This window comes from Lygodium microphyllum, chromosome 22 (genome assembly GCF_053477565.2).
Source record: "Lygodium microphyllum isolate KBCC chromosome 22, Lygodium_microphyllum_v1.1.10, whole genome shotgun sequence".
Classification (NCBI taxonomy): Eukaryota; Viridiplantae; Streptophyta; class Polypodiopsida; order Schizaeales; family Lygodiaceae; genus Lygodium; species Lygodium microphyllum.
The window spans coordinates 42,870,602-42,898,256 of NC_141156.1; the positions used below are offsets into that span (position 1 = coordinate 42,870,602).

General features: G+C 41.7%; 1 protein-coding gene across 4 annotated transcripts; it reads left to right on the top strand.

Moving 5' to 3' along the window:
* Positions 1–1,156: 1,156 nt before the first annotated feature.
* On the top strand, positions 1,157–27,367 carry LOC148017083 (G1/S-specific cyclin-E protein). Of its 4 annotated transcripts, none has more exons than XM_087662378.1 (10): positions 1,157–2,121; positions 2,490–2,634; positions 2,775–3,068; positions 3,161–4,445; positions 12,201–12,460; positions 12,546–12,619; positions 19,748–19,880; positions 26,180–26,373; positions 26,536–26,735; positions 26,816–27,367. In XM_087662378.1, exons 1-8 carry the CDS (start codon positions 2,063–2,065, stop codon positions 26,276–26,278), a joined length of 2,349 nt encoding a protein of 782 aa, XP_087518504.1. In that variant the 5' UTR covers positions 1,157–2,062; the 3' UTR covers positions 26,279–26,373; positions 26,536–26,735; positions 26,816–27,367. The 4 variants fall into 4 exon arrangements, with proteins under 4 accessions (XP_087518504.1, XP_087518507.1, XP_087518506.1 ...); XM_087662380.1 differs by lacking the exon at positions 26,180–26,373 and having other exon boundaries at positions 1,160–2,121; positions 26,816–26,859; positions 26,974–27,367; XM_087662379.1 differs by lacking the exon at positions 26,180–26,373 and having other exon boundaries at positions 1,160–2,121.
* The last annotated feature ends 288 nt before the right edge of the window (positions 27,368–27,655 follow it).

Here is a 27,655-nt window from a genome sequence, read left to right on the forward strand (position 1 = left end):
CTCATAAAAAACATATTTAGAAGCATTGATACAATTCCCATGAAAATGATTACAAGTTTGTTAGTACATATTTGACCTACATTAAGGTGTAAATTATTCCAAAAAACCAACTTTCATCTACCATTAGGCTAGAGGGGCCCTATTAGCCACACCTAAGTTGTCCTACTTCACATGGAGTGTTGCAACATTGGTTCTTGAAATTACAATCATGGATGGGGATAAAATGTTGGGACGAATGTTCACATTAAGTTTTGTAGCTCAAACTTTTTTTTTTTGTGAGATCAAGATGCTTCAACGTGGACGCCTTGAAAAGAAACAGGTCATTAGGCTGGACGGACCCTGCCCTCATTTAAGACTGGGTTTCATGGCTTTAGTGCTAGATGAAACAATAAACTACCTAGTTATATTACTTTTACGGCAAATAGATTGCCATGATCGTTTTTAAATTATGAGCGTCAAGTTTGAAATGTTTGGGATTGGACTTCATCCAAGTCTTTTGACCCTTAAGGGTAAGGCACTAGAGAGCTACTCAAGTGCACTATTTGACATTACCTTGCTTATTAGATTAAGCTACTCCTTGTTGGTGCCCTTTTACTGGGGGGACTTTGCGCACATTACCTTCTTCGATGCTGTTTTTTTTTTGGGAGGAAGTCTTGAATTTAGAAAGATGTTAGTGAGGTGTAACCAAGGTTTGAACTCACACACTCATGTACGCGCATACATGGTCAAACCACTTAAGCTACAACCTAGTTGGCAATATTGGGTGCTTTTACCCTTTGGAGGTATTTAACAATCTAATCGAAGTGTTCACAAACTTGTTTGACAGAAGAGGAGTTTCACACACAAATGATACCCTGATTTGTTGCTTTTCTTTATGCACCTTTGTGCAATCGTTTCCAGGCTTTTCCTCTTTTAGCGAAGTTATAAAATGTAAGATATTGTTTCTACATTCGTGGTACATCAGCAAACTGTGCCGTGTGCGAGCCCTTGTAAAGGTTTGTGACTTAAATCGATTGACTTAGGATTTTCCGACTTTGTAATTGGCTTGACACTGCTGAGTCTTAAGGCAATCAGATCTTACATGTAATTTCGAAAACAACATCAAACATCGCACCATTTTACGTGAGTTGGATTTTTCACCTTGTCTGGAATGCGACAAGCAGAACCGCCACCACACTGGGGCAAGACACTTGTTCTCTCTCTCTCTCTCTCTCTCTCTCTCTGTGCGCTGCCTCCCTTGGCTTGGACGTACAGATTAGGTAGTAGTTGAGCTTCTCGTATCACTTTCACACGCGCGCACACACACTCTCTCTATCAGCATCCAGTTTCCGTGAGCCCGGATTTTGTCCTTCCCTTCTCCTGCACGCCTGTTTCTTTGTTCTCTATCTTTCAGTCGCGCAAGCGCTTCGATTTGAAGTCAGGGAAGGAAAATGAAAGACCAAAGCCAGTTTTGAGCAGCAAGATTTGAAATCCTGCGTCCCTGTCCGATCCCCCGCCCCCGCCCCCGCCCCCGCCCCCGCCCCCTCTCTCTCTCTCCCCTCCTCCTCCCGCTCCTCCTTTGAGAGCATAACAGGTAGAAGGTAGAGCGTCACCGTGTCATGCACCAGGAGATCCAATCAGTCTTGCATGCAGGAATTTCCAAGCAGAGGAACTTTTTTTGCCGGATTCTGCAAGAGAGCATTTATCGAGTTTAGGTCCGACTTCCTTTCCTTTGGCAGTAATACGCGATCTCGAACTTCCCAATAAGCCAAACGGGAGGCATTCGATGCGTATGCCATGAAGAATATAGTTCTTCTTTCCTTCTGGATGAAGGAAGAGCTTGCCTTCTTGCGTTTATGTCCGGGATCTCCTTCGCTTGTAGCTCGACCGCACAAATCAGCGGCAGACTGCATGCGCTTGTGTAGCGGCTTGTGGAATTTGCGCGTATGATGGACGGCAATGGGATTGACTTGTGACCGGGTTAAGCAGGATCTTATGATCGCCTCATGCACAAGAGCGTCCCTCTTCGTTCTTCCTTCTGCACCCGGTCCTCCTCTCGTCACGGTCTCTTTATTATGAAGTAATGGCGCATAAAGAGAAGCCTGATCAGTGCTTCTTCCCTCTCACAGCTCTTCAGATTGGGTAAGTCCATTTGACAACTGCGTTCCTTTGCTCCGATCAGTAATCTCTACAGTCAGTAGTTTTAGATTTCGGACTATCCACATCAGTTCATTTTTGCACTTCTAGTTTGTTCTGCTGTTTGACACAATTGTACCAGTGCCGACAAATGACTGACGTTTAGTGTCTGGTGACCGTAATTCTGGAAGTTGCAAGGTTTTTATAGTGTCTTCCAAAGAACCCTTGCTCAGAATATCTTGGTTATGTATGCTTTATCATTTTGATTGAATTGTCGTAATTGTGCTTTTGATTGTCGACCTAAGTATGGACAAGCCGTTTGATCAGATACCAATGTACAAGCAACTGAAAGTGTTCTGGATTTGTGATTACAGAGACTTGCAATCATATGTATCAAAGCTGTTTCTTTTCTTAGATCATGGGGAAAAGCAGCTCGTATTTTTTGTTGATAATCAACCTTGGACTGCTGAATGCCATCGACCAAAGTCTGTTGAACTGTGGCAGTTGATGGTGACTCAGGTGCGTTTCAGTTCCTCTGTGTGGTGTCATTCTTATCTAGTATGGGATGGGTTTTGCTTTTGGTCCTTTTGGTTTTCTTTTCTTATGATGCACTTATTTTGCCACATTTCTTGCTAATGAACATAATGTTTTTGTTTCAGTCAAGGAGATCTCCATTCACTAATCAGATTTCAAGGTTTCCATCAAGCAGATTGTTTAGTGATGACACACATGAGTTAGAGGGAAGTGCTCCTGATGCAGGCATAAGGAGGCTGAGGAGAAAGCTATTTCAGAGTGATGAAAATCACTTTGTTAAAATATTCCGGGATATTGTCCAGCACCATTTTAGATCTGTAGTCCGCGTGCAGGACCTTTCACATTTACTTCATGGTTGTGTTGCATTTGAAGTACAGTGGAAGCATGTACGGGGGATAAACTATTTGAATGAGCTGCAAGTAAGTGCGCTCATCTGATTTGTTACAAGAATACTTTTGTTGATTATATGCACGTTTTACACAAGTTAAAAATTGTTCAATGTTTTACACAGACAGATACATGTGTTGCTCTTGAGACAAAACTATTGGTGAAAAGAGATTTCCTTAGTTTCCATGAGGCCTTAGCCTTCTATGGGATTAAACCTCATGTCAGGGTACATGAGCCAGTTGTTACTTGGGAAATGGGCATGCAAAGACTTGCACATGATGCTGAGAAAGATATCAAGCAAAGTACTTGTGGACGAGTGGCATCAACCAGAATATGTTTTTCATGCCCAGGGTCAACAGAGACATGCTGTTCTGGTTTGTCTGATAGAAATGATACCCCATTGAATGGCCATTCGTGTGATTTTTGTGAAGAAAGTGTAGATTTCAGCTGCAATGACAAAGATGAGTGGCTCAGTTTACAAGATGATTCTTACTCTGCAAAAGGTGGTTCTAGTGAGTTTTTTGATGCTGTTCAGTGCCACTTAGAACTCTGTAATTGTTGTACTACAAACAGTTTGGATGTTTGTGTAGCAACTAGTCCTACCACAGTGGTGAACTGTGGTGACTATGACTGTCCTGATGATGCTTGGGTAAACAGTATGGATTTGTGTGAAGACAGTAGCCCTATTGTAGAGGCCAGACACTGTGATTCTGAGTCACTTGATGGTGCTTGCTCATCTTGTGGTCTGCTGGACGTGGAACGAGAGGAACCTCAGTTGTACAATGATACCCTGCTTGTTTTTAGATTTCGTGATCCAATTTTACCGTTTGCACTGGAGAAAATTATCACAGCAGATCAGAGATTATTGAAAATGCTGGAATCTGGTTTACCTTCCTGGGTTGTATTTCTGCAGTCTTATCCAGTTGTTAGCAAGTTCTATAGACCTTGGATGCGGGCGCTTGCAAGAACAATGTATGTGTTGGTATCTATCATCACTGTCATTATTGGGTTTTACGACTTATACAAAAATGTTCCAGTTTTGAAAGCTACCGCTGCACGAATCTGTGGTCCCTTTTTTGACTGGATAGAGGCTTGGGAGATGGTTTCCAGGATCAAATATTTGTTAACTGTCTTGTTTCTGCAAAATTGGGAAAAGGCTTTCCGCTGGTTGCTTATGATACTCAAAACCACAAAGCAGCTTTGGTCCATGCTTATGATGCCCATGGCTGAACCTTTACAAGACCTAATGGAATTTATTTGGCCGGTTTGGAACATTTTTGCTGATGGATTTTGGGGGATTGCAAATGTGCTTTGCACAGTTGTCTCTTTGCTTTTGGAGTACACAAGCAGCCTTGTGCAGCTCATTCTCTGGCCACTGATGGTGCTGCTATCTACCTTGTGGAACATTGGTAAATCCATATACTTGTTTGCACTTGTTTGTATATTAGGTTCCCTGTCAAATTTTGAGTTTGTTTTATTTATTTATGGAGATTCATCTGAGCTTGTCATGCACACTTTATTTGGACCAGGAGGAAGATAGGCTACCTCAATAGACAACATGCCTGCTCAACTGTATGAATGCATGGCTGGCTAAGGGCTATGAATAGCTAGAGCTGTCTTTGAATGTTGTACTCTTTAGGTACTAGAGCTTTTATCACTAGCATGAGGACTCTCCCCATACCCTACAGAATGACAAGAGCCAGAAAAACAAGGCACAATAAGCTAAACACAACGTTTCAAAAAAACACAAGACAGTTCAAGCAAGATATAAGTGAGCACAGCGTTACACAAAAACATAAGACTGTTTAAGCAAGATAGAAGTGAGGCGAAATAAAGCTACCTAGACTGAGCTAACTTGAAATGATGGGATTCATTTATATAGGCAAAAGTGAGATGCATGATGAAACGATTTCAAAGGAATGGGATACTAAAAGCCCAAATAAAGAGTAAAATGAATTCTAAACTCTAGTTTAACAATGGGGCAGTGAGCAAGAGATGTCCATAATGCTAACATCCCCTCTTAGTTTCCCAGTGGGTTCATGTGCTGCAGGAGCCCAAATGATGACACACTTATTAACAAAATCATATTGGATCTCTGTGTGCTTTTTTGTCAGGATGAAATAAGCAGTTTCTGGCAATAGCTGAGCAACTTTGGTTGTTCCTTGAACTTGTACCGTCTGGCACACGTGAACATTTGCCTAAAAAGGGAGGAGAGACTGTTTATAGGATCAGCCAGTCCAACCTTAACATTTTACTTAAAATTCACCTGGTTTAATTAATTTAAAAAAAAAAAAGGCTTAATTCTGGTAACATTGGTGACCACTTTGATCTGAGCACTACCTAGAATCCAGTTCCATTATGTTCCCCCTCAGTGGCATTAGTAGTCCCCTTGTAGACCCAAAGCAACTACAAAGTGCTAAGACTTGTCCAACCACATTGCTTTGATGCTTAAGCTAAGTTGTAACCTTGAATCTGAACAACTACAGTTTCTTTCACTGTCTACTTTTCATGTACCCGTGCCATTGGGCTTCGTTGTGATGAAGACTTTGGACTGTCAGTTGTACCCAAAGTGGTTTGTGCTCCCCCAACTAGGAGGTGATATAGGGGATTTTGGGGCATTTTTTTCATTGCAAGAATTTAAATGCATGTTAAATCAGGCCGAAGTGAACAATAATTTTATGTTAATACAGGCCTTAAAGTTTAGTGGCTCAATATTGGTGACACCAAATGTGTTGAGAGATTCGTAGGCATTGACTCCGAGTTAAAAATCTTGTGGAATGTTGCGAGAAGGAGTGCTTCACCTTCTTCCAAAGCCGAAGAAGGGAACCTTGGAGAGACCCCTCTTGGGCATTTTTGCCCTATAAGCCTAAGAAACATGGAATAACTCCTCTATGAAATAGCTTCAGGAAGCACCATTCCATGTCCCAAGCAATCAAAGTTGGGATGCAATCCCAGTCCTTCTCTCTACACTAGAATACCCATGACGTCTGCTTGCTGGTGATGGAGTGGTGGTTGTAAACGTAGTTCTGGCACCTCCTGATGGCTGGGCGGTAGCAGGAGAGAAGGTGCCATGGGCTGAAAATGACGTGGCTGTAGTCAATGATGGCTGGACAGCAAATGATGAAGGGCCGCAGGCTGGAAAGAGGGTGCCAACAGCATCAAAGGGGTTGTGGATTGTTGTAACTTGCAAAACAAGGATGGGCTGATTGGTGGGCAGCTTGTCTATTTATAGGTGTAGAAGGGTCCTCCCAAATTAGGGTTTTGCTTATGGGACATAGAAACTCTCTAGGACTGTGCATTGGTTTTAGTGAAACTTTTGGTAATTTGAATCTTTTGGGGCTGTTTTAAAGAGCTAACTGGTTTGTTATGTATTTTAAATTTTAGCTCAATACCTTCTTGTAGGTGTTAAAGTGCAGCGATGCGGAAGTGTAGGACAAAGATTGAGAGAGAGTGAACATAGAGAGAAAAGGAGAGAGTGTAACACAGAAAATCTACAGTGTAGTATGCTATATAAGAGTGCAGAAATATACATAGGGATAGAGGAAATATCTGTGAGTGTGTCCGTCTTGAAGACCTCGATCTTCGTCAGCCCGAGCGCATTCAGTCTCAGCCAATAGATCTCAAGATCGGAATGAATGAAGAAGTGTGTCACCAATTGGCTATATATAGCTAAAAAATAAGAAATGCTAGCACCAGGTCGGCTGTATTAAATGCATCCGACTGCAGCAAAAAACTGTCCGATGGTACCTGTGCCACGTGGCACCTGTTTGCCCTGTTGATGTGGCATCGTGCTGTCGTGCCGTATTGTGCTGACGTGTCTACCTATGTGGCACTTGATAGATCTGTTCGACAGATCAGTACACAGATAAACCCTAACATAGCTTGTCCAGGGGATGACTCTACCTCTAACACCCCCTCTCAGATCTTGGACGAGGCATCAGGCTGAGGGATTTGGAATGTTGACGAAGTAAAGCCTGGGGAAGCGCCTTTCGGGGCAATCCTTCTTCCAATGACCGGTCTTACCACAAATATGACAAGTTGATTCCTTCTCCTTGTCTTTCTTGGATTTGTTGTCCTCCTTTTTCTTTTGGTTCTTCCCCTTTTTTTGAGAGGCTTGACCAATCAAAGCCTCCGATTTGGAAGCATTCTGTCCCTTCAATTGTTCGTCTTGGTCCAAGACCATAGGAACCAACTCTTCCCACCAAAGAGTCGACTCTCGCCTTGATGCAATAAAAGCGGAATAAAAGGTATCGAATCGTGGCGGCAACTAGGACAGTAAAGTGATCGCCATGTCTTTGGAGAAAATAGGCTTCCCCGCATTTTGAACATGCATTTGAAGCTGCCAAAGCTTGTTGATGTGTTCCCGAAGTGAAGAAGACTTATTCACGGACAAAGTCCGCATCTGCACCTCCAAAGAAACCCTCTTCATCAGGGTCATCCAGTTGTACATCTAATCGAGCTCCAGACATATCTCTCGAGCTACCGTCAAGTGCTCGATGTGAGCTATCACGGGTGTGGTGCAAGACAGAAAAAGAAAAGAACGAATCCTGGGATTTAGTTTGTCCCAATGAGACTGGGCCTTGGTCAACTCTGCACAAGCATTGGAAGAGAGTTTGGACTCATCTCTTACCGAGGGCCTATTAATCTCCTCCATCACCAGTTCCGCCAAATCATAAGACTCCAAAATGGCCAACATCATCACCCGTCAGATGCGGTAATTGTCACCATTAAGCTTCTGATCCAATGGAAGAGTCGGTAGGACAGGCACCTTCCTATCCATGATCGCCTAGAACTCCAAATCATGCTTTGTAGACATGTGCTTGCACAAACGCAAAATCAGCCCCCTCTGATTGTGTAAACTTAGCTTTCTAGGGCTAGTTCATTCGCTGCCCAAACCTTCCTCACACGCTGGAGGCGATGAGATGGTAAAATCTGCAATGGAAGGCCTAAAACGCAGCCTTCCTCCCCTTCGAACAGCAATAACCTGCATCAAATTCACTAGTTGGACTCCTTTCTTGCACGCTCATGCTTGCTTCAGCCTTGATTTGATTCGCAGCCCTCCCGCTCGCCCTCGAATCTTAGAAACGCAACCTTGTGTCGCGCTGAAATCTCCTCTTTAGGTAGGTTCAGCACTTAGTCAGTCCATCTTCACCGCTCTGATACCATGTCAGAGTGCAGCAATGTAGAAGCGTAGGACAAAGACTGAGAGAGAGTGAACACAGAGAGAAGAGAGAGAAAAGGAGACAGTGTTGTTAGCAGATCAGAGACTGGCCGTACAGTCACAGTCGGACTGTACAGTGGCAGTCCGACTTGTACCAGTACAGTCGGCTGCATTTAATGCAGCTGACCTGCCTATTTGATGCGCCTTGATTCTGGCTATTTATAGCCGAGTTTTCAGCCTTCTGCCCACATTCTTCTGCTCGTAGATTACAGGCTGGAGGCTCGCGCAGATTCCGTCTCTGTTCGCAGATTTCAGATAGGAGATCGTGCAGACTGCAGCGGACTTTGAGGTGAACAGCAGGTTGCATCGTCGAGGTGGAGACACGCAGTCCAGCGCACTGCGCCTGTGTATATATTTGCATATCTTTATATACAGCACACTTTATATAGCAGATCTTCATCTTCCACTGTCTCTTTCTCTCTCTCCTCTCTCTCTGCGTTCTCTCTCTCTCAGTCCTACGCTTCCGCACCGCTGCACTCTGACAAGTGTTACGCAGAAAATTTGCAGTGTAGTATGCTGTATAAGAGTGCAGAAATATACACGGGGGCAAAGGAAATATCTCCATGTGTGTTCGTCTTGAAGACCTCGATCTCCATCAGCTCGAGTGCAGTCAGTCTCAGCCAACAGATCTCAAGATCAGAATGAATGGAGTGTGCCACCAATTGGCTATATATAGCTAAAAAATAAGAAATGCCAGCACCAAGTCGGCTGTATTAAATGCAGCCGACTGGAGTAAAACCTGTCCGATTGTGCAAAACTGTTGTCTGACTATACCTGTGCCACGTGGCATCTGGCCGCCTTGCTGACGTGGCACCTTGCCGTACTGTGCTGACGTGTCTGCCTACGTGGCACCTGACAGATTTGTCCGACAGATCAGTACATAGATAAACCCTAACACTGCCTGTCCAGGGAATGACTCTACCTCTAAGGCCCAATTTTGGAACTAAAAAGGGGCATAGTCTCACTTGATTGTCTAGGGGGAGTGGAGGTAGTTGTGGCATGTTGTGGTTTCTTAGCTAGGAGACCTTGGGCCTTAGTATGACACTCCTTGTCTACATGGTTCGATCTTTGGTAGTGTGTGTAAAACCTATTCTTTTTAGGGAGTTGATGCTAGAGGCGTTTCTTTGGTGTCTTTAGTTCCTTTTGAGGAAGGGGTGTCACCCTTGGTTTAAGTTGCCTTTGCATCTTGAGAGTTCTTTCCACCTTCGATACTCCCCTGTGAAGAAGAGGCAACTAGACCCCTCTTTGAATAAGAATGTGTGGAGGACTTTTTGTGGACTTGATCATGTAGCCTTGCATAATGCAAGAACTCATAGAAGGTCCGCAATTGGGGAAATGAAACAATGCACTAGATAAAGCGAGTATTTTTTAGGCACAGATTGTTTAAAAAGAATGCAACCTGATCGTCATCTAACTTTGGGGAGCTAGTAGTGGCGAACGTAGCGAGTAACCACCTATATTTGGCCAACTTGACTTTCATGTCATCCCCTTCCTTAATAGAAAGCTCTTGAGGACCAAGGTTGGATTTGAGATATCGAGTTTGATCTCTTGCCACATAGCTGTCAAGAAAGATGACTCCATGCCTTAGATGCGAGGGGAAAGTGTTGTTATTGAGAATGAACTCAAGAAGCAATTCTTTCATTAACTCAACATTGGTTGTGGCATTTCAAACTCTCCATTGATGGATGTGAACAAGGTGAGCCAATGGCATAGGCTCTAGATCAATGACTCATAGTAGCAGGGGAACGCCATTCCACCCCATTGGGAACGTGGAAACGCGTTTCACGCTTAAAAGAACCGAACAGAATGGGGGAACGTTGCGGGGGAATGCCCATCAAGGGGGAACGGCTGGGGAAACGTGATCTGCTGCCGTTTCCCTTTCAGTACGGATTCTTTCGAGAGTCGTGTCCACATTGTCTAGCGTTGCGTGCACAGTGGGGACTGTTGGGAGTAGGCAGCAGGCAACACCGTGCGCATCGTTTCTCATGATAGTGACTGATTGTTGACCTCTTTAACATTAAGGTTAGCATGATTAATGTCACATGTGTCCACTCAGCACCATCGATTTTGTCTAGGTGCAAGCTATCCAGTAAGCAGTTCCTAGGACCAGCAGACTGCAGTTCACACACACACACACTCTCTCTCTCTCTGCCCTTTCAAAGGATTGTAGACTGTTGTTTTTTACTATTTACTGTTCTCTCTCTCTAGACTCTCATGCAGTGGGCTGCTGTTTTTTATTTACGGTTTTTACTATTTATCACTCTCTCTCTAGACTCTCATATAGTCAAAAGTACCCCTCTAAAACAGCTCTCAGCCTTTGACTGAACTAATTACATCTCTCTCTCTCTCTCTCTCTCTCTCTCTCTCACCATCCATTATAGGAGCTGACTCAGTAGTTCAGCGAGGCCCTACACATCGTTGCAGGTGTAGCCTTCCCACACTCACGACCCACATAGAGAGCCTCCACCGGGGTGACACCTCGGAATAGTTGGTATGATGATGAGTGCTGTGAGACCAAAGCACGGCTACAAAGAGAGATAGCACTGGGATCCACTACCCACAGACAGGCAGAGATACTCTTTAGACGCCTCACATGGTGGAAGAAGAGAACATTCTTGGCCCAACTGGAGCGAGACCTATATCAATTATTCCTGAGGCAGGACCCTAGAGAGGCTTGGAGGTTTTTCAAAGAGCATTGCCCGACCACACCTATTACGTCCACCGCTGTAGGGGAGGAGTATCTAGTTAGTCTTTATACTGTGGAGGGTCAGCCACCTCTTCCTGACCCACTTGAGCCTTGTCCAGAGACCACCACTTTCTTTACAGAAAGTAGGGTCCGAGAGGCCATTTACAGACTTAGCAGAGGAAAGGCACAAAATCATGATGGATTAGTAGCCGAGCACTTGATCCATGCTAGAGATTTGGTGGCAGGATTCCTAGCTTACATGTCCCGTTGACCCTGTCCCGTCACGTCCAGTCGCACACCGCCCGCAAAGGTCTCCTGGCTGTCGCCTAGTTCCCCGTCGCGCACCACCTGCAGAGGTCGCCTGACTGTCGCCTGCGTGCCCTGCAACTGGTGCCCACTGCCTCGTTGTCGCTGGCCTGCAGCGTGGTCTCTCCACATGCCTGCCTGGTCACCTTGAGCAGTATTCTGCTCGTCTTCTGCATGGCTGCTCAGCTGCTGGTCTTCTTCACGGGAAGCATGCACAAAAGTCAGCTCTGATACCAGTTGTTGGACCAAGAGGGGGCACAATTGAGAGAGATGGAGGTTGAGCAGGAGTGAGCGTGAGCGCGTGACGGCTGGGGAGAGTGTGAGCTGAGTGAAAGTATGAATCGATAAGAGTGTACCAACAATTGTGTTGGTACACAAAGCATAAAATGTATTTATACTTAGGGCTCGTAAAGGGTGCGTTCACATGTACAATGTGCGTGTACTATACATGCAGGTTACCGGGCCTTTATATCCCAACACAAAGGGCTTTGGTATTTATGGATGATTGCCCCCATATACAGGTATTTCAGGATGATTCGCCTTGATATATTTGATATAAAAGAGTATTGCTGCAATATTTGGATTTGAGCCAGGAGACAATTAAAGATGACGAAGAAGAAAAACTCAACCTCCTGCATTGTGCAGTATTCACATTTAACAAGATAACACCTTTGTGAAGCCATCGCTTATTGTAGCAGGCTGCAGTATTACGTAATGCAATTAACAAGCCACTCTTACAATATGAACATTTGAAACTTGTGCTGAAATCGCAAAAATTTATTGATATAATGTCCCTGGCATGCTCCTTAAGCTCTATGCAGAATTGTGTTTAAGATTGTTCCATAAGCTTTTTGATCATACACATCTTCTGCTTTCCCCCAAAATTGCCATGGGGGTTACATTTTGAATAGATGTTTTCTCTTAGTTGATATTGTGAACTATTGCTGGCAGCTACTTGGGTTTTGTACCCTTTTATTTCGGCACTTTGGGGATTGGTCATGCTACCTCTTCGCTTGGTAATTCTTCTAGTAAACCTTGTGGTAGCTGTGGTATGTGGCCTCCACAAATTAGCTGTGGATGTATGGATCCTTGTTTCCAGCAGCATTCAGCTGTTCTCTGTGGCTGGTTCATCACAAGTGACCACTCTGAAGGCAGCCAAATTATCATCATCATCTACATGGCGGCTTCTTTGGCATGACATCTTTTCTCAGGTAACACCCTTACAACCATAGGAAGTTTGGTGCATTTGCACATTATATGGTTGATTTAATGATTGGAATGGCTTTCATTCTACAGGTTTTCCGTGCTGTTCGGAGTATTGTAAATGGCTTGGTGGCTTTTTTAATGACCTGCAACCGGCATCGATTGAGGTATTGCCTATAAACTGGGCTATTTGTTCCTCCTGATCAGAACATTTGTTCCTTCTTTTACTTTTCCATTTTACAGAGTTAGCTTTTGCAATTACACTAAAAGAAAACAAAAGATGATACCGCAGTCACGGTAAGTGACATATGAAAAACCTCCCAATTGGCATTAGATGCAGTTGAGATGAACTGGGGAGAAAGAAGGAAGAAAGGGAAGGAACAAGGCAGTAAAAGGAGGAGATTGAGAAGCTACATGAGAGGGAGAGGATAAGGAAGAGATGGTGAGGAAGGACTGTGGCTGCTGGAGGGCTACATGGAGGAGGTGAGTGCTGGGGGGGAGGGGGTGCTGGTGGAAGGCTGTGCAGGGTCAGTGTGGGGGAAGCAGGGTGGGAAAGCTGAGGCTCAGGCTGAGGGCAGGGTAGGCAGGAGAACTAAAATGAACTGTGAATTTAGGCTGAACCCAAGGCCCATTAGTAGAGTGGTGCTAGAAAGCTTTAAATTTATGCTGAGCTAGGTAGGCTAAGGTCAAACAAACAAGAAGGGTCTGGTAGGTTTGATGTGCGGCTTTGGGCTAGTTGGGATTGGAAGGATTGGTACCAGAGCTTGACCACATGCTGAAACTTGTATAAACCCTCTTGTTATAGGGGAGATCTCTCTTGTCAACCTTCTGCCCTGTAAAGAGAGGGCTGATATAAGCTTGAGCACGTGCTTAAGCTCCATCCTACAGAGATCTCTGAGTCACATAAAAACGGAGAGGGTTGATATGGGCTTGAGCATGTGCTCAAGCTCTGTCCCACTATCTTGCTAAGTTGCTCCCCCTCCCTTTTTCCCCAAAAGAAAGAGAGGGTTGATATAAACTGGATTGCATGATCAAGATATTTTCCAAAGTTATTGCAAAAGTCTTAATTTTCCATGGGATGTTGTTTAGATTGCAATTATGAATTGCCTTTTTACAGCATTTTGATCACCATCACATGAAATAGAAATGGCAACACAATGGGTAAAGGCTAGGGAACATCTAGAAAACGACTAAAAAGGGCTAAATGTGTGTAACTTTTCACTTCAAAATGTGAAATAAAGGGATTTGAGAAGAACGCCAACACAATTTCCAAAGGCAGTGAGAAAATCAGCAAGCAAGTGCTAGATGAAAGAAGCCTTTGGGTGACACTTTGGCCAACCATAGGAAACAGGTTAAACAGAAATGGCTATGGGAACTCATAGGAAACGGAGTTTCTTAGTGAAAGCCTAGGAAATGATTGTTTTCTATGGCTATGATTTAGATGGGCTGGTTTGGTTGCTTGCAAGAAACAACCAAACTTGACTTGATTTGACAGGTAAGACAGTCCATAGCAAAGCTGCAGCTGATCACCTTAGCCAGCCATGACAACGGGATCTTTAATGTCTTCTTGGCTGTAGAAAGTCCCAGGATTTCATTCTAAACCCATCAAGTGCGTTCAATGTATGATAGGGATGATCTGATCATTCCATATAATCCCCACCCTCTAGAAGAACAAGATTCTTGGTATTATGATTACAAGTTTTCTTGAGGCTAGCAGGGACCCAATCAGGGTTTGGTTTGTGGTTCGTAGCAGATTATGAACAAATTCTGAATTGAAATAAAAAATGAGTTTAGTGGACACAACCACTAGTATGAGAATTTCTTTATTGCTTTTCTTAGGTTCTCTAATTCCTTGAAGCTTTTGGGATTTCATCCTTAAAGAACACATTTGGGTGTGGCCTTACGAATCCTTCCATAAAATAAAATGTAGTTAGGTGGCTACTTGGTCGTTGCAATTGTAGTTTGGGGGGGTTTCTTTTGGGTGCTTTATTGGCTATTCATGTTGTGTAGTTATAGACAAAATACAAGCGTATTATTTCCAGGGCACAAAAAAATGAGAGAAAGAAAAGAAGACAATGTTATTGTCTTCTAGAGACCTACAACATGAGAAAGATAAGTCACACTCTCAACTAGCTCCATTGAATGTCTCCAAACAACTGAAAAACTAGGGACCAAGACATAGCACACTCTCAATTGTTAGGGCCACCATGCTTAAAGATCTGGCTAGTTAGGATTTTTAAGCATGGTGGCCCTTATGACAATGAGGTTTTGAAACTAGCCTTCATTCTTGGAGAGGGTGGTAATTGCGTAATTAATCAACAATTACAGCAAGCATAAAATTTACATAAAGTGAAAATGCAAATGTTACAACTTATCACTTAATCTTGGACAATGGATAGCTTGTTGGCCCTAAAATTGGCGCTTGTGGTATTTCTTTATCTTGAATTGAAATTTGGATGGAATACAATGAGATTCCTTGAATCTCCTTTGCTCTTTATTTGTCTCTTACTGTCATAAATAGCGAGTAAGTCTTTAAACCAAATTTGTAATTGAACAGTGGCAATTTGTCTATATTCATGCCATGCAAGTTCAGCCACATGTTCTTGTGTGCATACCAACACTGTCTACTCCCTTTGCTGCAAGTTGTCTTGAAGACTCCAAAGCTAGCCTAGGGTATTGGTCTTTAGTGAGCTGCCATGTACTCTAGAGGAAGGTGATTGCTTGGAATAGTGCCTCAACTACCATGGGTGCTACACCCAATTCTGCTCGGATGATCTCTTATGGTATTGAGGCTTTTACCCTTATCATACGTGCTATCATCATGACCAGCCGTATCTCCATATGTTCCCAACCATCATAATGTTGTGCTTCAGGTCCGTTACAATCCATGAGAGGTGCTCATCTAGTATGCTAAAGGCTTGGGTCCCAAAATGGCTGCTCCATAGAGTAGTGTGGGCATAACTAAAGTTTCAAAGAGCCACAATTTGGTACAGGGCCCTTGGAATTGTATGTGTGCACACTGTCGCTCTAGAGTGCTCAAAGCTACATATACCTGTGCAAGCCTAGCCTCTAAAGTCTCCCATGAAAATTATGGCCCTTTGAAAGTGACCCCAAGGTATACATATTGTCTAACCATTTCCACAGATTGACCATCATACATAAAGTGATACTCTGAGCGTGTCACCCAAGTTGCCAAGGTGTTAAATACCATAATTTTGGTCTTTCCAAGATTAACCTTGAGGCCTTTTTCTTCACAAAACACATGCAATGCATCCAAATGTGGCTGTAGTCCCTATGGTGAATTGGAGATGAGTGCAATATCGTATGCATAAAACAAAATTGGTATCAATACCCTAGACAAGCTAGCTCCCATACCACCCCATCTTTGTATGTAATCTGAAATCTCGTCAATGCACAATCCAAACAACAAAGGAGAGAGGGGACAGCCTTGCTTTACATCAACTGTGCTAGACACTGATTCTGTTATGCCTCCAGGTATTTGTACTCTACTTGTCACCGTTTCGTACAATGTATAAATACACCATTGCATATCCTTTGGGACCCCAATGATTTGCAACCTTTGCATGAGTCTTTCACGTCGTATTGTATCAAAAGCTTTGTGGAAATCCACGAAACAACAATATCTTTTCGTTTTGCTATGATTACTCTACCATCTCTATACATAGCATACTTGCCTTCTTTATGTGCTCCAACACTGTTGGCATGTTGGCCCTTCTATGCTTTAACTATGCGGGTGTAAGATCCTCATCTAGATAAATCTTTTTGCCCTTCAAAGCCTTTCTTTTTGAGAGGAAGGCCCTCTTATTATCCATGTCCTCAAATTTCAGCATGAGGATCCGACCTCTTTTGTCACTTGAATCATCCACCCTCCAGGCATCCATGATGCGTGTCTCATTTGCACCCATCTTAGCGCAAAGTGTTTTAGTATCCTCTAGCGGGGTTCCTTTTTCAACCCACCTCACCACACGAACACGTAATGCACAGAGTTTCCTTTTTGCTTCCTCTTCTAGTGTTGCGTTTATCATTTCTACTTTGTTATGAGGAATCCCTTTGCATCTTTTGACTACCTCAATCGATTGTGCATTTTCTTTCATTGTATGCTCAACATTTTCTACTTTCTTCTGAGCCCCCTCTAATAGATTCACCTGTGTGTGCATGTCCTTTTCAAAACTTTCCACCCCTTTCTTTAATTCCGATGCAACTAGCATTGCTGTTTGTGCATCCATCATTGACTTGTGGGTTGCTAATTCTTTCTTACATACCTCTAACTACCTTTTCAGCTTAGCAATCTCCATATTCTTGGTTGCTATTCATGCATTTGTATGAGATTTCAATGCATCCATATCTACTTTCCAGGCATCCCTTTGTTTAAGTTATTTGTCATATCAACCTGTAGGTCAGCCTTGATTTCTTTGTATTTTGCATCATCCCGACCATTAATGCATGATTTCCTGTTTGCATCTATAGCAGCACATAGTTCCCTTTTGAATGTCTCTTGCAATTTGTCGTATATGTCTTTTTTCTTTGTATCCATGTCATTTATGACTTTTTGTTGCATGCTGCCCCACACATTCATACATGCTTTCATGTTTGCATCCATTTTAGCATTTAATTCCTTTCCCCATGTTTCTTGCATTGCATTCATGTCGTTTGTCACCTTGTCAATCATTGGCATACATATTGCTGCAATCTCATCTCTTATGAGGGCTTTCACGTCTTTGAAACCGTTTGTTGCAATCCGCCTTGGCATCTTTGTCCATTGCTTGGCAGTTGTGGGAGTGGCATTTTTACGAGCTCTCCTTTTGTTTTGTCTATAGTAAAACTTTTCGACTTTAGTTGGAGTCTTGTATCGGCCCTTTGATGTAGTGCCTCTTGTCGTCAGCCCAATTGGTTGTGTCAAGTTCGGCCTCATGTCCATTGGTTTCTCTTTCAGCAGTCTCTGTCATCTAGAAATCTAAGAGATTCACTCAATGCTAGGCAAGTAGGCCCCCTACCTGTTTGACTGATTAGCAACCCCTTGCTGGGAATAGACTCACTGTTGTGTTGGGAACAGTCTCACTGTTGATCAGTCAGTAAGCCGTCACTAAAGTGTCACTATAGCATAACATGTCAATGTATTTGCAAGCAATGCAAAATGTGGTTGTAGTGTAAATTGTCACTGTGACGTAAGCAATCACTACAGCATTCAGAGTATAATGGTAGTATTCTTGCCTTTCACATTGCAGACATTTTCGTTAGTCACTGGAGGTACATCCCCTTAGACATAAGCCATCTCGTCAGTCAGAGAGCATTACAACATTACTGTCGCAGAACCTTGTAGTATTACAGCTTACTATCGCACACCTTACTATCCATTGCACACGATCATTACTGTCGCATTCCTTGCTTAATGAGTGCTGGGCATGCCATCAACTCTTGGAGGGTCTCCTAATGTTGGAAATGGTGTGTTAATTGTTGTAGCAGCAATGGTAGCCCTCTCTCTCTCTCTCTCTCTCTCTCTCTCTCTCTCTGTGTGTGCTTTTTGTAGGTTGGAATGACCTCCCCCCCCACCCCCCACCCCACACACACACACACACACACACACACAAAAAAAAAAAGATTAGCTAGGCTAGTTTACCACCCAAGTTAATCATGGAGGATTAACATTAATTAATTGATTAATTCATGAAAATTACCTAGTGTTACCATTGACACTAATGGCTTATTAAATGTTCTAGGCCAAGTTTTGACACTTGGTACCACCTAGTACTTGTTAGGCTAAACTCATTTCAACTTTCGCCTTTGGCACCAACTTATATCTCAGGGTCTTGGGTCTCACATTGCGAAATAATTAACTTGCATCTCACATGTTAATCAACTTCTAATTAAATGTTGAGCAAAGCATTACAATTTCACGTCCTTGTGAAAGGTTCCATTGAAAAGAAAATGTCATGGTTTTAATCACATAGTTTAGTAATTCTTTAATCTACCAAGTTCTTGGTTATGCATCCAACACATTTTCCTACTTCAATACAATGAAGGAAGACACTAGCGGCATGTTTGATTTAAGTTTGGGATTTAAATCAGACTCCAAACTAACTTTCTCTCTCTCACACACACACGCGCGCGGGCGCGCATGACATACGAAATATATGAAAAAACCTATGCTCGTAGTCAGCTTGAAGGCAAGGGCCAGCAGCTTTTGAATCTTGAATGTCGATTGACCATGATCTAGGTCCATCTGTGTTGAATGAAGTTGCTCCTTGGAAAGAGCAACATGCAAGGTTCTTTATGTCACACAACTTGAGGTGTATGCTAATGCCAAGAATGTGTGAGTGAGATAGCTTGATGAAGGTCCCTACGATGGAAGAGTTTAGTGAGGAGGGTGCAACCAAGAAAGATAAAAGACAGCAAGAAGAGAAAGAAAGGAGGCGGCTATGTTATAGGATGGGGAACTGGCAGCGATGTTGAGGGAGGGAAGAGGTGGCAGCGCTGTGCTGCTGGAAACATTAACGAGGAGGGTGAGAGCATAGACGTGGAGAGAGAGACCAGGCACAGGAGGAGGCTGGTGGCGTACTGCAGACAGCAGCTTGCGCACAAGGAGGTAAATGCAATGTGAAGAGGAGGGAGGAAGTGCAAGGCCATGGAGGGGCATGATCATTGTGATGGTACGTGAGGCTACATGTTCCAGTTCATGGTGAGGGGGCAGCAACAATTGGTCAGACATTAGAAGGGCTTCTCTTCTCTTGTGAGCTTTCTTGCATGGTTAAGCTTTTGTATTTGTGTAACTGTTTACTCATGTATCCCTGTTTTAACTTGTTGTAACGTTTAAATGAAAGAAGATTGAATCCCTACATTTTATTTTGTCAATAGTGATGTTACTTGATGATCACATCTATTTACAGAGTGACTGGAACTGATTGATTCTCTTTCTGATAAAATTTGTTTATGCTGTATAGTGGCCAGGATTTGGTTAGATCAACTTTCCATTGTATTCCATAATTACTCTTTATTTAAAGTAGGCAAGTTTAAGCTTTTCTAGGTGCTGAAAACTGGTGCAATTTCTCTCTTTTACATACTGCAGTTCTGAAGATGAGTTGCATAACAAATTGGTTTGGTTGGTTTATGTACAATGCACTGGAAAATCACACACATGGCACATAGTGAACATGAAGTTCTTGGGTCAAGGGTTCTCTTTGTTAGAAGCTCTGTAGTGAAATTTCGATAAAGTAAGCAAGTCTTTATTTTACCGTGTAGGAATGTGGTTGCTAACTTGAAACATGTGCCATTTGCAGTATATACAATCATCTCTCTGCTTTTATTTTGCGGCTTGCTTATTTAGTGAAGTCTGCTTATTCAAGAACGTTTGATGCATATCACCATCTGTTAAATTCACCCTTATCTCACGAAGGTGGTTTTGAGGATGAGGTTGGTAGTCTTATCATGATACTCCTCATTATTTGGAGTTATGACTAAGCTTTAACTATTTTTATTGCTATAAGAGTTTCTAAGAGTGTTTGGATGCAATAGACGATGTTATCAACTATACTTTCTGGGGTTTTGTGGATAAACTGGTTGTCTTTTTGATTTGTTCTAACCAGGCTTTATATCGTCTTGGAGGCATAGATTCTTTAACAACATCCTCCCATAATTTCTCTTTAATATAGTTACAATCCATATGGGAGGTCTATTTTGCAAGACAGAAAGAAGTGCCTGCTTAATTGTTTGATCAAAAGTATTGGTCTTAGCTAAATGTATAAATGAATACAAATTGCAGACGAGCTTATCTTATATGGCTTTTGTCTATTTCATGTGGTTATAGTAATTAAACCAGACATAGCCACACTTAAATTTTGATGTCATTTGTTTGGGGGATGCCATACTAGCTCATGCCTGGTATGGTGTTCTGCATAGTTGATGTGGTAGCCAGAATCAATTGATCTTAATCACAACATTCTTACAAAAAGTGGCTTTAGCTGGTGGGCATGGAACACGACTTCTCCTTCATGATGGACACATTTCTTTTCTAGAAGGGCGCTTTTCAGAAAACATGTTGTAGTCAGACGCAAGCCTCTCAGGCAGGTAATACAACCTGAAAATCAGGAAAAGGGAAGACACAAACAATCTCTAGAGCATTCTATTTGGGAAAGTACAATACAAAGGAACAACATTGATTGAAGTAAGCTTGAAGCTGAAAAGAGGATTGATAGTTGTTGCCGGTGTACCACTTGTGAATAGGCTCTCTGCATGTGAGAGGAGGGTTATTACAGCTTGCCGATCTGATGCAGAAATTATAGTTGAGCAAAAACAAAGAGTGAAAATGGGGGATGTGAGCTGTTGATTCTTCACTCACCCTTGGCATGACCAATTTAGTGATTACTTCAATAATCCTTTAGTAAATTTAATGCATGATTGCCACATCGTCAACTGCACTTTGACCCCTCTTCAAGCACATTTCATGGCATGCACCCACAACTTGATTGGCCTTGCCCATGTTCACATTCATACTATACATGTGCATATAGTCATGCCCTGAAATTGTACGTCTAGATTCTATAATACATGAACGGTCACAACTTCTAATTATGTTTCCCTACCATAACTATCATATTACTTTACATGACATTTTCTTTCCCTTGAGAAATGTTTTCGTCCTCAAAAACAGCACTGGGAAGGACTAACTCTAAATTGGGAAACATTATGTGTATTGCTTACGTGCTTCCATGTTGAACTCTCTTTTGAACAATACTTTGTATTTACCAAATACTCTTTGTAAATAGTATTCCTTGTCTATCTGCCACAAACATCTAAAAATTTTCAGACTCACGAGTATTTATAGAAGAGTTCTACTATCTCATCCTTTGAGATGGGATTATCAACATCGCTCAATTTCTTTCTCAACTCACTTGAAAAATAGGATATACCCTACTTGTGGTAAGAAGTTGGAGCTTGTAAACCATTTCCCTATTTTCTGAAGTATCATGAATAGACCATAATACGTAGGTGATATTTTGGGACATTGTTTTGTCATTACGGGTTCAGATTACTGAGGCATCCTCAATCAAACTTGCTCTCCTTCCTCAAACACAAGAGGTATTTTATATGGTTAGCATAGTTTTGACTCCATCCTTTACCTTCCTAATGTTGCTTTGTGCAAGTTCTAACATTTCATTCATATCTTTTAAATATTTTGGGGGCCTGAATCTTTTCCCTTGAAGTGCTACTATATAAGAAGCTCTAGGATGAAAGTTAGACATAAATATAAATGGACTATGACTATATCTAGTGAAAGAGTGCTTGGCAATGGAGTATATGGAAGCTCTACTATAGGTAAGTACCCTTTCTAGTTAGTTTGCTATCTACTTATATGCATAGCAGCTAGAAACGTCAGAAACATTTAGAAACAAAACGTTAGAAATGTGTTTTGTAAGTTTATTTCAAGAGGGGGTAAAATAAGAAATGCGTGTTTTTTTATATAGAGATTTTTAATAGTTTTGACTAGGGAAAGAGGTTCTAAACCTCTATGGAACTCTCTCTTAAACAAAGAATGACCAATTGAGCTTGAGTGATAATAGAGTCAATTGAGAATAATGCATTACATATCCTTGATCCATTATTGACTTGTTACTTATGTCTTTAGAACTCCAACATTATGATTCATATATATCATACAAAGAAAATTGAAATAAACATGTAAATAGCCCATCTACAATATGGACTAAGTCAAGTTGCGATATCATGATTCTCATTTCTAAACAAATTGATAAAATGTGAAAATCAAGAATGAATCATAATATATCATAAATAACTCATAAATGAGACTAAAGTCGTATAATAATCAACTCTCAAGGCAAGAATAGATATTAGATCGACAAAGTTCAATAACTAGACAAAATCACAAAAAAATTAGTCTCTCATCCAAAATCTTGCGCCCTTACGAGTCATTACACATCATCATTATCATGTTTAACATTGCCCAATTGTTTTTGTAAAAAAAAACCATGTTTTGGGTTCCAACTCACCAAAAAAAAAACCCACGTTTTTTATTTTAAGAAACGTTTCGTAAGTTTCAATCTGAAAGAAATGTGTTTCTTAGCTACTATGCTTATATGTGCTGGTAGTATATCTTCTTAGATTTGATTAACCCTTTTAGTTTGCTCATTAGTGGATGTTTGTTGTACTCATGCTAAAGTTTAAAGCCTCCTAATGTCAAAGCATCCGTAATGTGAAAACTCCGAATTGGCGAGATTGTTTGCAGAGAATCTCTACTGATTTTATGGCCCTTTCAGAAAATTTTGTTTTCAATTGGGATAGAAAGTTTGATAGTCATTTTTGGAGAATAGTGTTAAGAGGTTGTAACAAATCTAGCCATCTTGATTAACCTTGTTAACCTATGTAAACAGTAAGATTTCCATTCAATTCATTATATTTTTAAGGCCTTTTTTTTTGCTTTAAGAAACACTCCCAAAAAAACACTACTTCAATTTAAATGACACTTTGAGACTCTTCTGTAGGACAACTGGCTGAGAATGTCCTACAAAAGGGGAACTAAGTTCCGCTGCCATTTTTATCTGTTGTTCATTCATCCCACCTTCAGTGCCGATTCTCTCCCTCATCACCATATGGAGTATCTGCATCACCTTCTCCTCTTGCTAGCTGCTGCCCTGTCCTTGGAAGCTGCCACCCTGCCTTGGGGTCTGCTGACCATCTGTTGCAGGCTGCTGCCTATCAGTTGGTTGCTGCCATCCTATCTGCTTGGCTGCAGCCCATCCCTTGGAGGCTGCTGCGCCCACCTTACTGGCATGAGTTTTCACCCTTTGAGGCCTTTGTTTTGTTGCCTGCAATGCTCCCTACCTGCATTTGCAGCTCTAGCTTCTCTGGATTGCTCCATCCTGTCACCCATCCTCCCAGCTGCCGCATTTTGCAGATCAGCCTGCCCCCCTGATGGTTGGAGAGCTCCTGCTGCTTTTGCATTACCTGGACAGCTTCCATCAACAGTGCACTGTGCTGTTTTGCTGTCCTGAGAACTTCCTTAGCCCTACAGCATCCTTTGTTGTCGACATTGGTGGTTTGGTGCACTTGAGATTTGTCATGGCGGATGGCGCTCTTTGACACTCCTTGAGCCTACTCCTACAAGTGACAATGGCCGTTGGACAGCCTTTGCACCTTGAGCCTATAGTTGTATCTCTACCCTCAGTCATTATTCATTCAACATTTATTTATCATCATCATCATCATTGTTTGTGTTCTTGTCTGAGTTCACTGAGTGCTCGTTGTGTTCTACACTCTGTGTGTCTTCTTTGTAATTATGGTATCACAGCTGGTACTCTTCTAAAAGGTATCTTGTATGATGCATTTGAGACATCTTTGTAATTTGGACAGCTCAAAAACTATGAAAAGATGATGCATCATTTCGATAATTAGTTACACACCAAGGACCCAAGATTTTATCTTTTATAACTTTGTTCCATATGTCTATTTTAGAAAGCTTGAGGAGGACTTTGGCATTGTTCGCTTGGATCTTTTTTTCTTTTCTTTGTTGTTTTGTTAGGGGCTGCAAAATGAATGTCCTTTCATTGTTTGTAGCCAGCCCTCTCCCTTATCTATTCAATAGATTCTTCTCCCTAGACTAGAGGAGTTTCAAAACATATGCAGAGGTTTTATTGCAAACCTTGTGGATACTCATGTGGCATTGCTACCTTTCAAATTCTGGGAATGTCTCGTGTATAACATTTTGTACCATGTTGATGGATTATGAATATAGACCGTATGCCTACTTGCTAGGGTGTGGATGGAATTTGAGAGTGACCTAGAAGATTAGGATGGGATTGTAACAATGGTCTAAGGAATGAGATTTCAAGAATGGCCTAGGAGGTCATTTCGGATCTTGAGGAGGGTCCAGGAAATTAGCGTATCCATGGAGGTGGTGCTGAATAGCATAGATACAATGCCTGTTTTTGAGCCATCTAATGGATATTGTGCTTTGATCTCTGCACCTGAGCCAAATAACAATTCTGGTGTTGAAGAGGAAAGCATGCATATGCATTTATATGAGATATATGATACTTTTTCTGTTGTCTGTAAGTCCTGTTCCCTATGAAAATCAGGGTTTAACGATGGCCAGGCAAATTGCCAACTCACAAGTGGAACTAAGTTGGTTTGACTTGGTATTGCAGTTGTCGTCTGTAGAGTATCCATCCATGAAATTATTATTTTTATTTTTGAGAAAATCGATTTTAGAACTTAAGTACGCCACTAAGTTAAAAAAACCACATTTCAAAAAATAAATTAAATTAGAAGTTTAATGTTTAGAGAGCACCTCAACACAGGATTTCAGGTCTGATCTTTTTGAATTTGACACTAATAGAGATTGGCTTTTCAGGAAAGTTGCACTGCATTAAAAGTATCAGCTTTTCAGTATAACAGCTGTGTGAAAAGCTGGAAAATGCCTGAAAAACTTTAATGCAAACTCAAAAGCCTGGATTGTTAAGTCAAAAGTTTGAAGTGAAACAGAGGAGGTTGAGATTGTTCCGGAGGAAACTGTGTCCATCGCAGAGCCATAGACTAACATTTTTCTGAGAAAACTTTATGCAGCCTTTCTCAACCCAAAGCAAAGCTGTTTTAGCATCATTTTGATCACATGATGTGATCTTGGTTTCCTTTTCACCAAGCAAGATAGATCTGCCCCTGTTTGGGCCTTTCTGCTCTTGTTATTTGGAGGCTGTTCTGCTTCTTATTCAGCTGTTCTGAGCTGATGGTTAGCAACAGCTTTCCTTGAGGATGTGTCTAGAGACTGAAATCTGCATAGTATCATGCAATCTTGCCACCCTTTTATTTCATCGAGGTATCATGCAATCTTGCAATCTTGCCAGGTTTTGGCCACCCTTTTATTTCATCGAGGTTCTTGTGGTTCATTTTTCTATGTTAAGTCACCCTTGTGGACAATCTGAAGCAATGTTGTCTGCTGGCACAAGTGTCAATATGGTCGACCTCTTCTCCAGCTGCCTTAGCAAACTTGGCACTTCACACTCAATCCCAAGGTGAGGCTTTCGCCTCTCTCATTTCATCAAGAGAAGAAGTGTACTTCAAGTGGTAGGAGCTGGTGTTGCAAGTTGAACTTCTCTTCGTTTCTTAAAGGCTGTACTCCTTTTCTTGGGCTCCAGTTGACCCATCTTGTTATCTATTCCCAAACACAAGTTGTGGAGGTGTGCAACATATATCTGGATCATCTCGAGAAAGCTATTTGGTCATGGGTTTCTATGCTTACTATAGTGCACACTCGGAGCATCTAATGTGAACATGCACATTATAACCATTTTCATACCTAAAAAGTCCACCGATATTTAAACCTGGGCACACTCTCTGAAAAGGGAGGCGGTGGTTCAAACTTCATTCCATGGACTATTAGGGTGCAGTAAGCCCAGCTCAAAAACTGTTTAGGTCTTTGAATGTGTATGCTAATGCGGAAGTGCTTTCTTGGGTGCACATTGCATAAAAGATGAAGTTTGTCGTCAGTTTGAACTCCCTCTCTTGCTGAACAAATGCAGAACTATCTTTATGGTATTCTTTTAAAAGATGATGTATGTCGAAGAGGAGTTCATGTATAAAAATCTGTTGACTTTCAGGACAGTCTGATTATATTTGAGGGGTTCAAATTATCATTTCAGCATCAGAGTTAAACATAGAAAATAGTGATTGATATGTGTGCATTTATCCTTTTTACTTAGGGTGTCCCTCTCCCCACGTACTATGACTCATTAGTGCGGTGCATGGATTGTCCGGGCCTTGGGGTGGAGGAAGAGGTATCCCCATCCACTGTAATATGACAAATATCTCCAGATGGAATGGAGAAAGAGATTGAACATTAAATGAACAGATTATCTAGGAGATCTTTGTTGTAAAGATCATGTTAGTTAAGCAGGTACACTGTTTCTTTTCTAAATAAAGTGATCAATCACAACATGTTGACTTGGTGTAGCCAGCTGCTGCTGGTGAAATCTGTATTGTGCCTGTAATGCCTATCACTTTTCTGCTCTTTGTAGTGTATTGATCGTGATGTTGTTTTGATCTGTACTTGTTGCAGCGCATTTACCTTCAGAAACAGGTCTCCAGAAGGCCAGTTTCAAGGAGATATCCTAGGAATCGGTAAATGCACCACTGAATTTGTGGTGTTATTTATTTAGACATCATTTTTATCTTCAAAAGCTTGCCTTCTATATCACGTACCACACACAGAGTTCTTCACATGCAGGCCAACTTCTGGATGGAATGGAGCCTTTACAGGTAGGCTGATGTGATGAATGTTTGATTTTCCTTCAGGTTTATACAAAGGCTGCATCACTAAATGACATTTATCTGTGCAGACATGAGCTTGGGTATTGCAAGTGTTTTCCAAAGGGATCCGAAGGTCAATTGAATGTCAGCACTTCAATTTGTACAGTAGTGACTGGTCGTCAACTCAGAGGGTGTGGTATATGTTTGTTTCTTCATAGTTTGATTTTTTTGGTTCATCTTCTTGCAGTGGAGTGGAGAACATAAGCTGTAGGAAGTGTCTCTATTTTTTCATGGCTAATCCTCCCGTCAGGCATGAAGCCATCATATGTCAATAATGCTGTGGCAAACAGGAAGCGTCATTAGTTACCAATACCAAGTTCAGTCTTGGGGATAGACATGCTTATTTGTAGAATGGTATTTCTTGTTGCCACATCAAGTTTTTCAATTGGTTGTATTAAATCTTTAAATTACATTTGACCTCACTGTATAGAAAGTCAAGTATGTGTACATACAGAACTCATGAAATACTATGATAGTCCATCACTTTGTATGGAGGAACAAGAACTCATGAAATACGATGATAATCCATCACTTAGTCTGGAGGAACAAGAAATTACAAGTGAATTTGTAATTGATATGCACAGCACGTATCAAAACGTTTTGCAACTTTTGATCTAGACTGTTGTCTAATTGGATGTTATGTTGACAGCACACCTGCAAACCCATATATATGGAACCTGCAAATGTTTAACTTGAATAGAAATTTCGTTTCTGCAAGCCTCAAAATCTGAAGCGGTACAGAGAATGTGTTGAATTTTACTTTGTGAGAATGATGTTGAAATTTTATATTTTGAAGGTGTTCTGATCTGTTGAACAAAACATTCCTCATACCCTGTTTTAAAGTGAGTCCGAATCTTATATTTAAAGAA

Coding starts and splice junctions, on each gene's coding strand:
- LOC148017083 (XM_087662378.1), top strand. CDS start 2,063: ATGGCGCATAAAGAGAAGCCTGATCAGTGCTTCTTCCCTCTCACAGCT. Junction 2,122..2,489: donor CTCACAGCTCTTCAGATTGG/GTAAGTCCATTT, acceptor TTGTGATTACAG/AGACTTGCAATCATATGTAT. Junction 12,461..12,545: donor GGCATGACATCTTTTCTCAG/GTAACACCCTTA, acceptor TTCATTCTACAG/GTTTTCCGTGCTGTTCGGAG.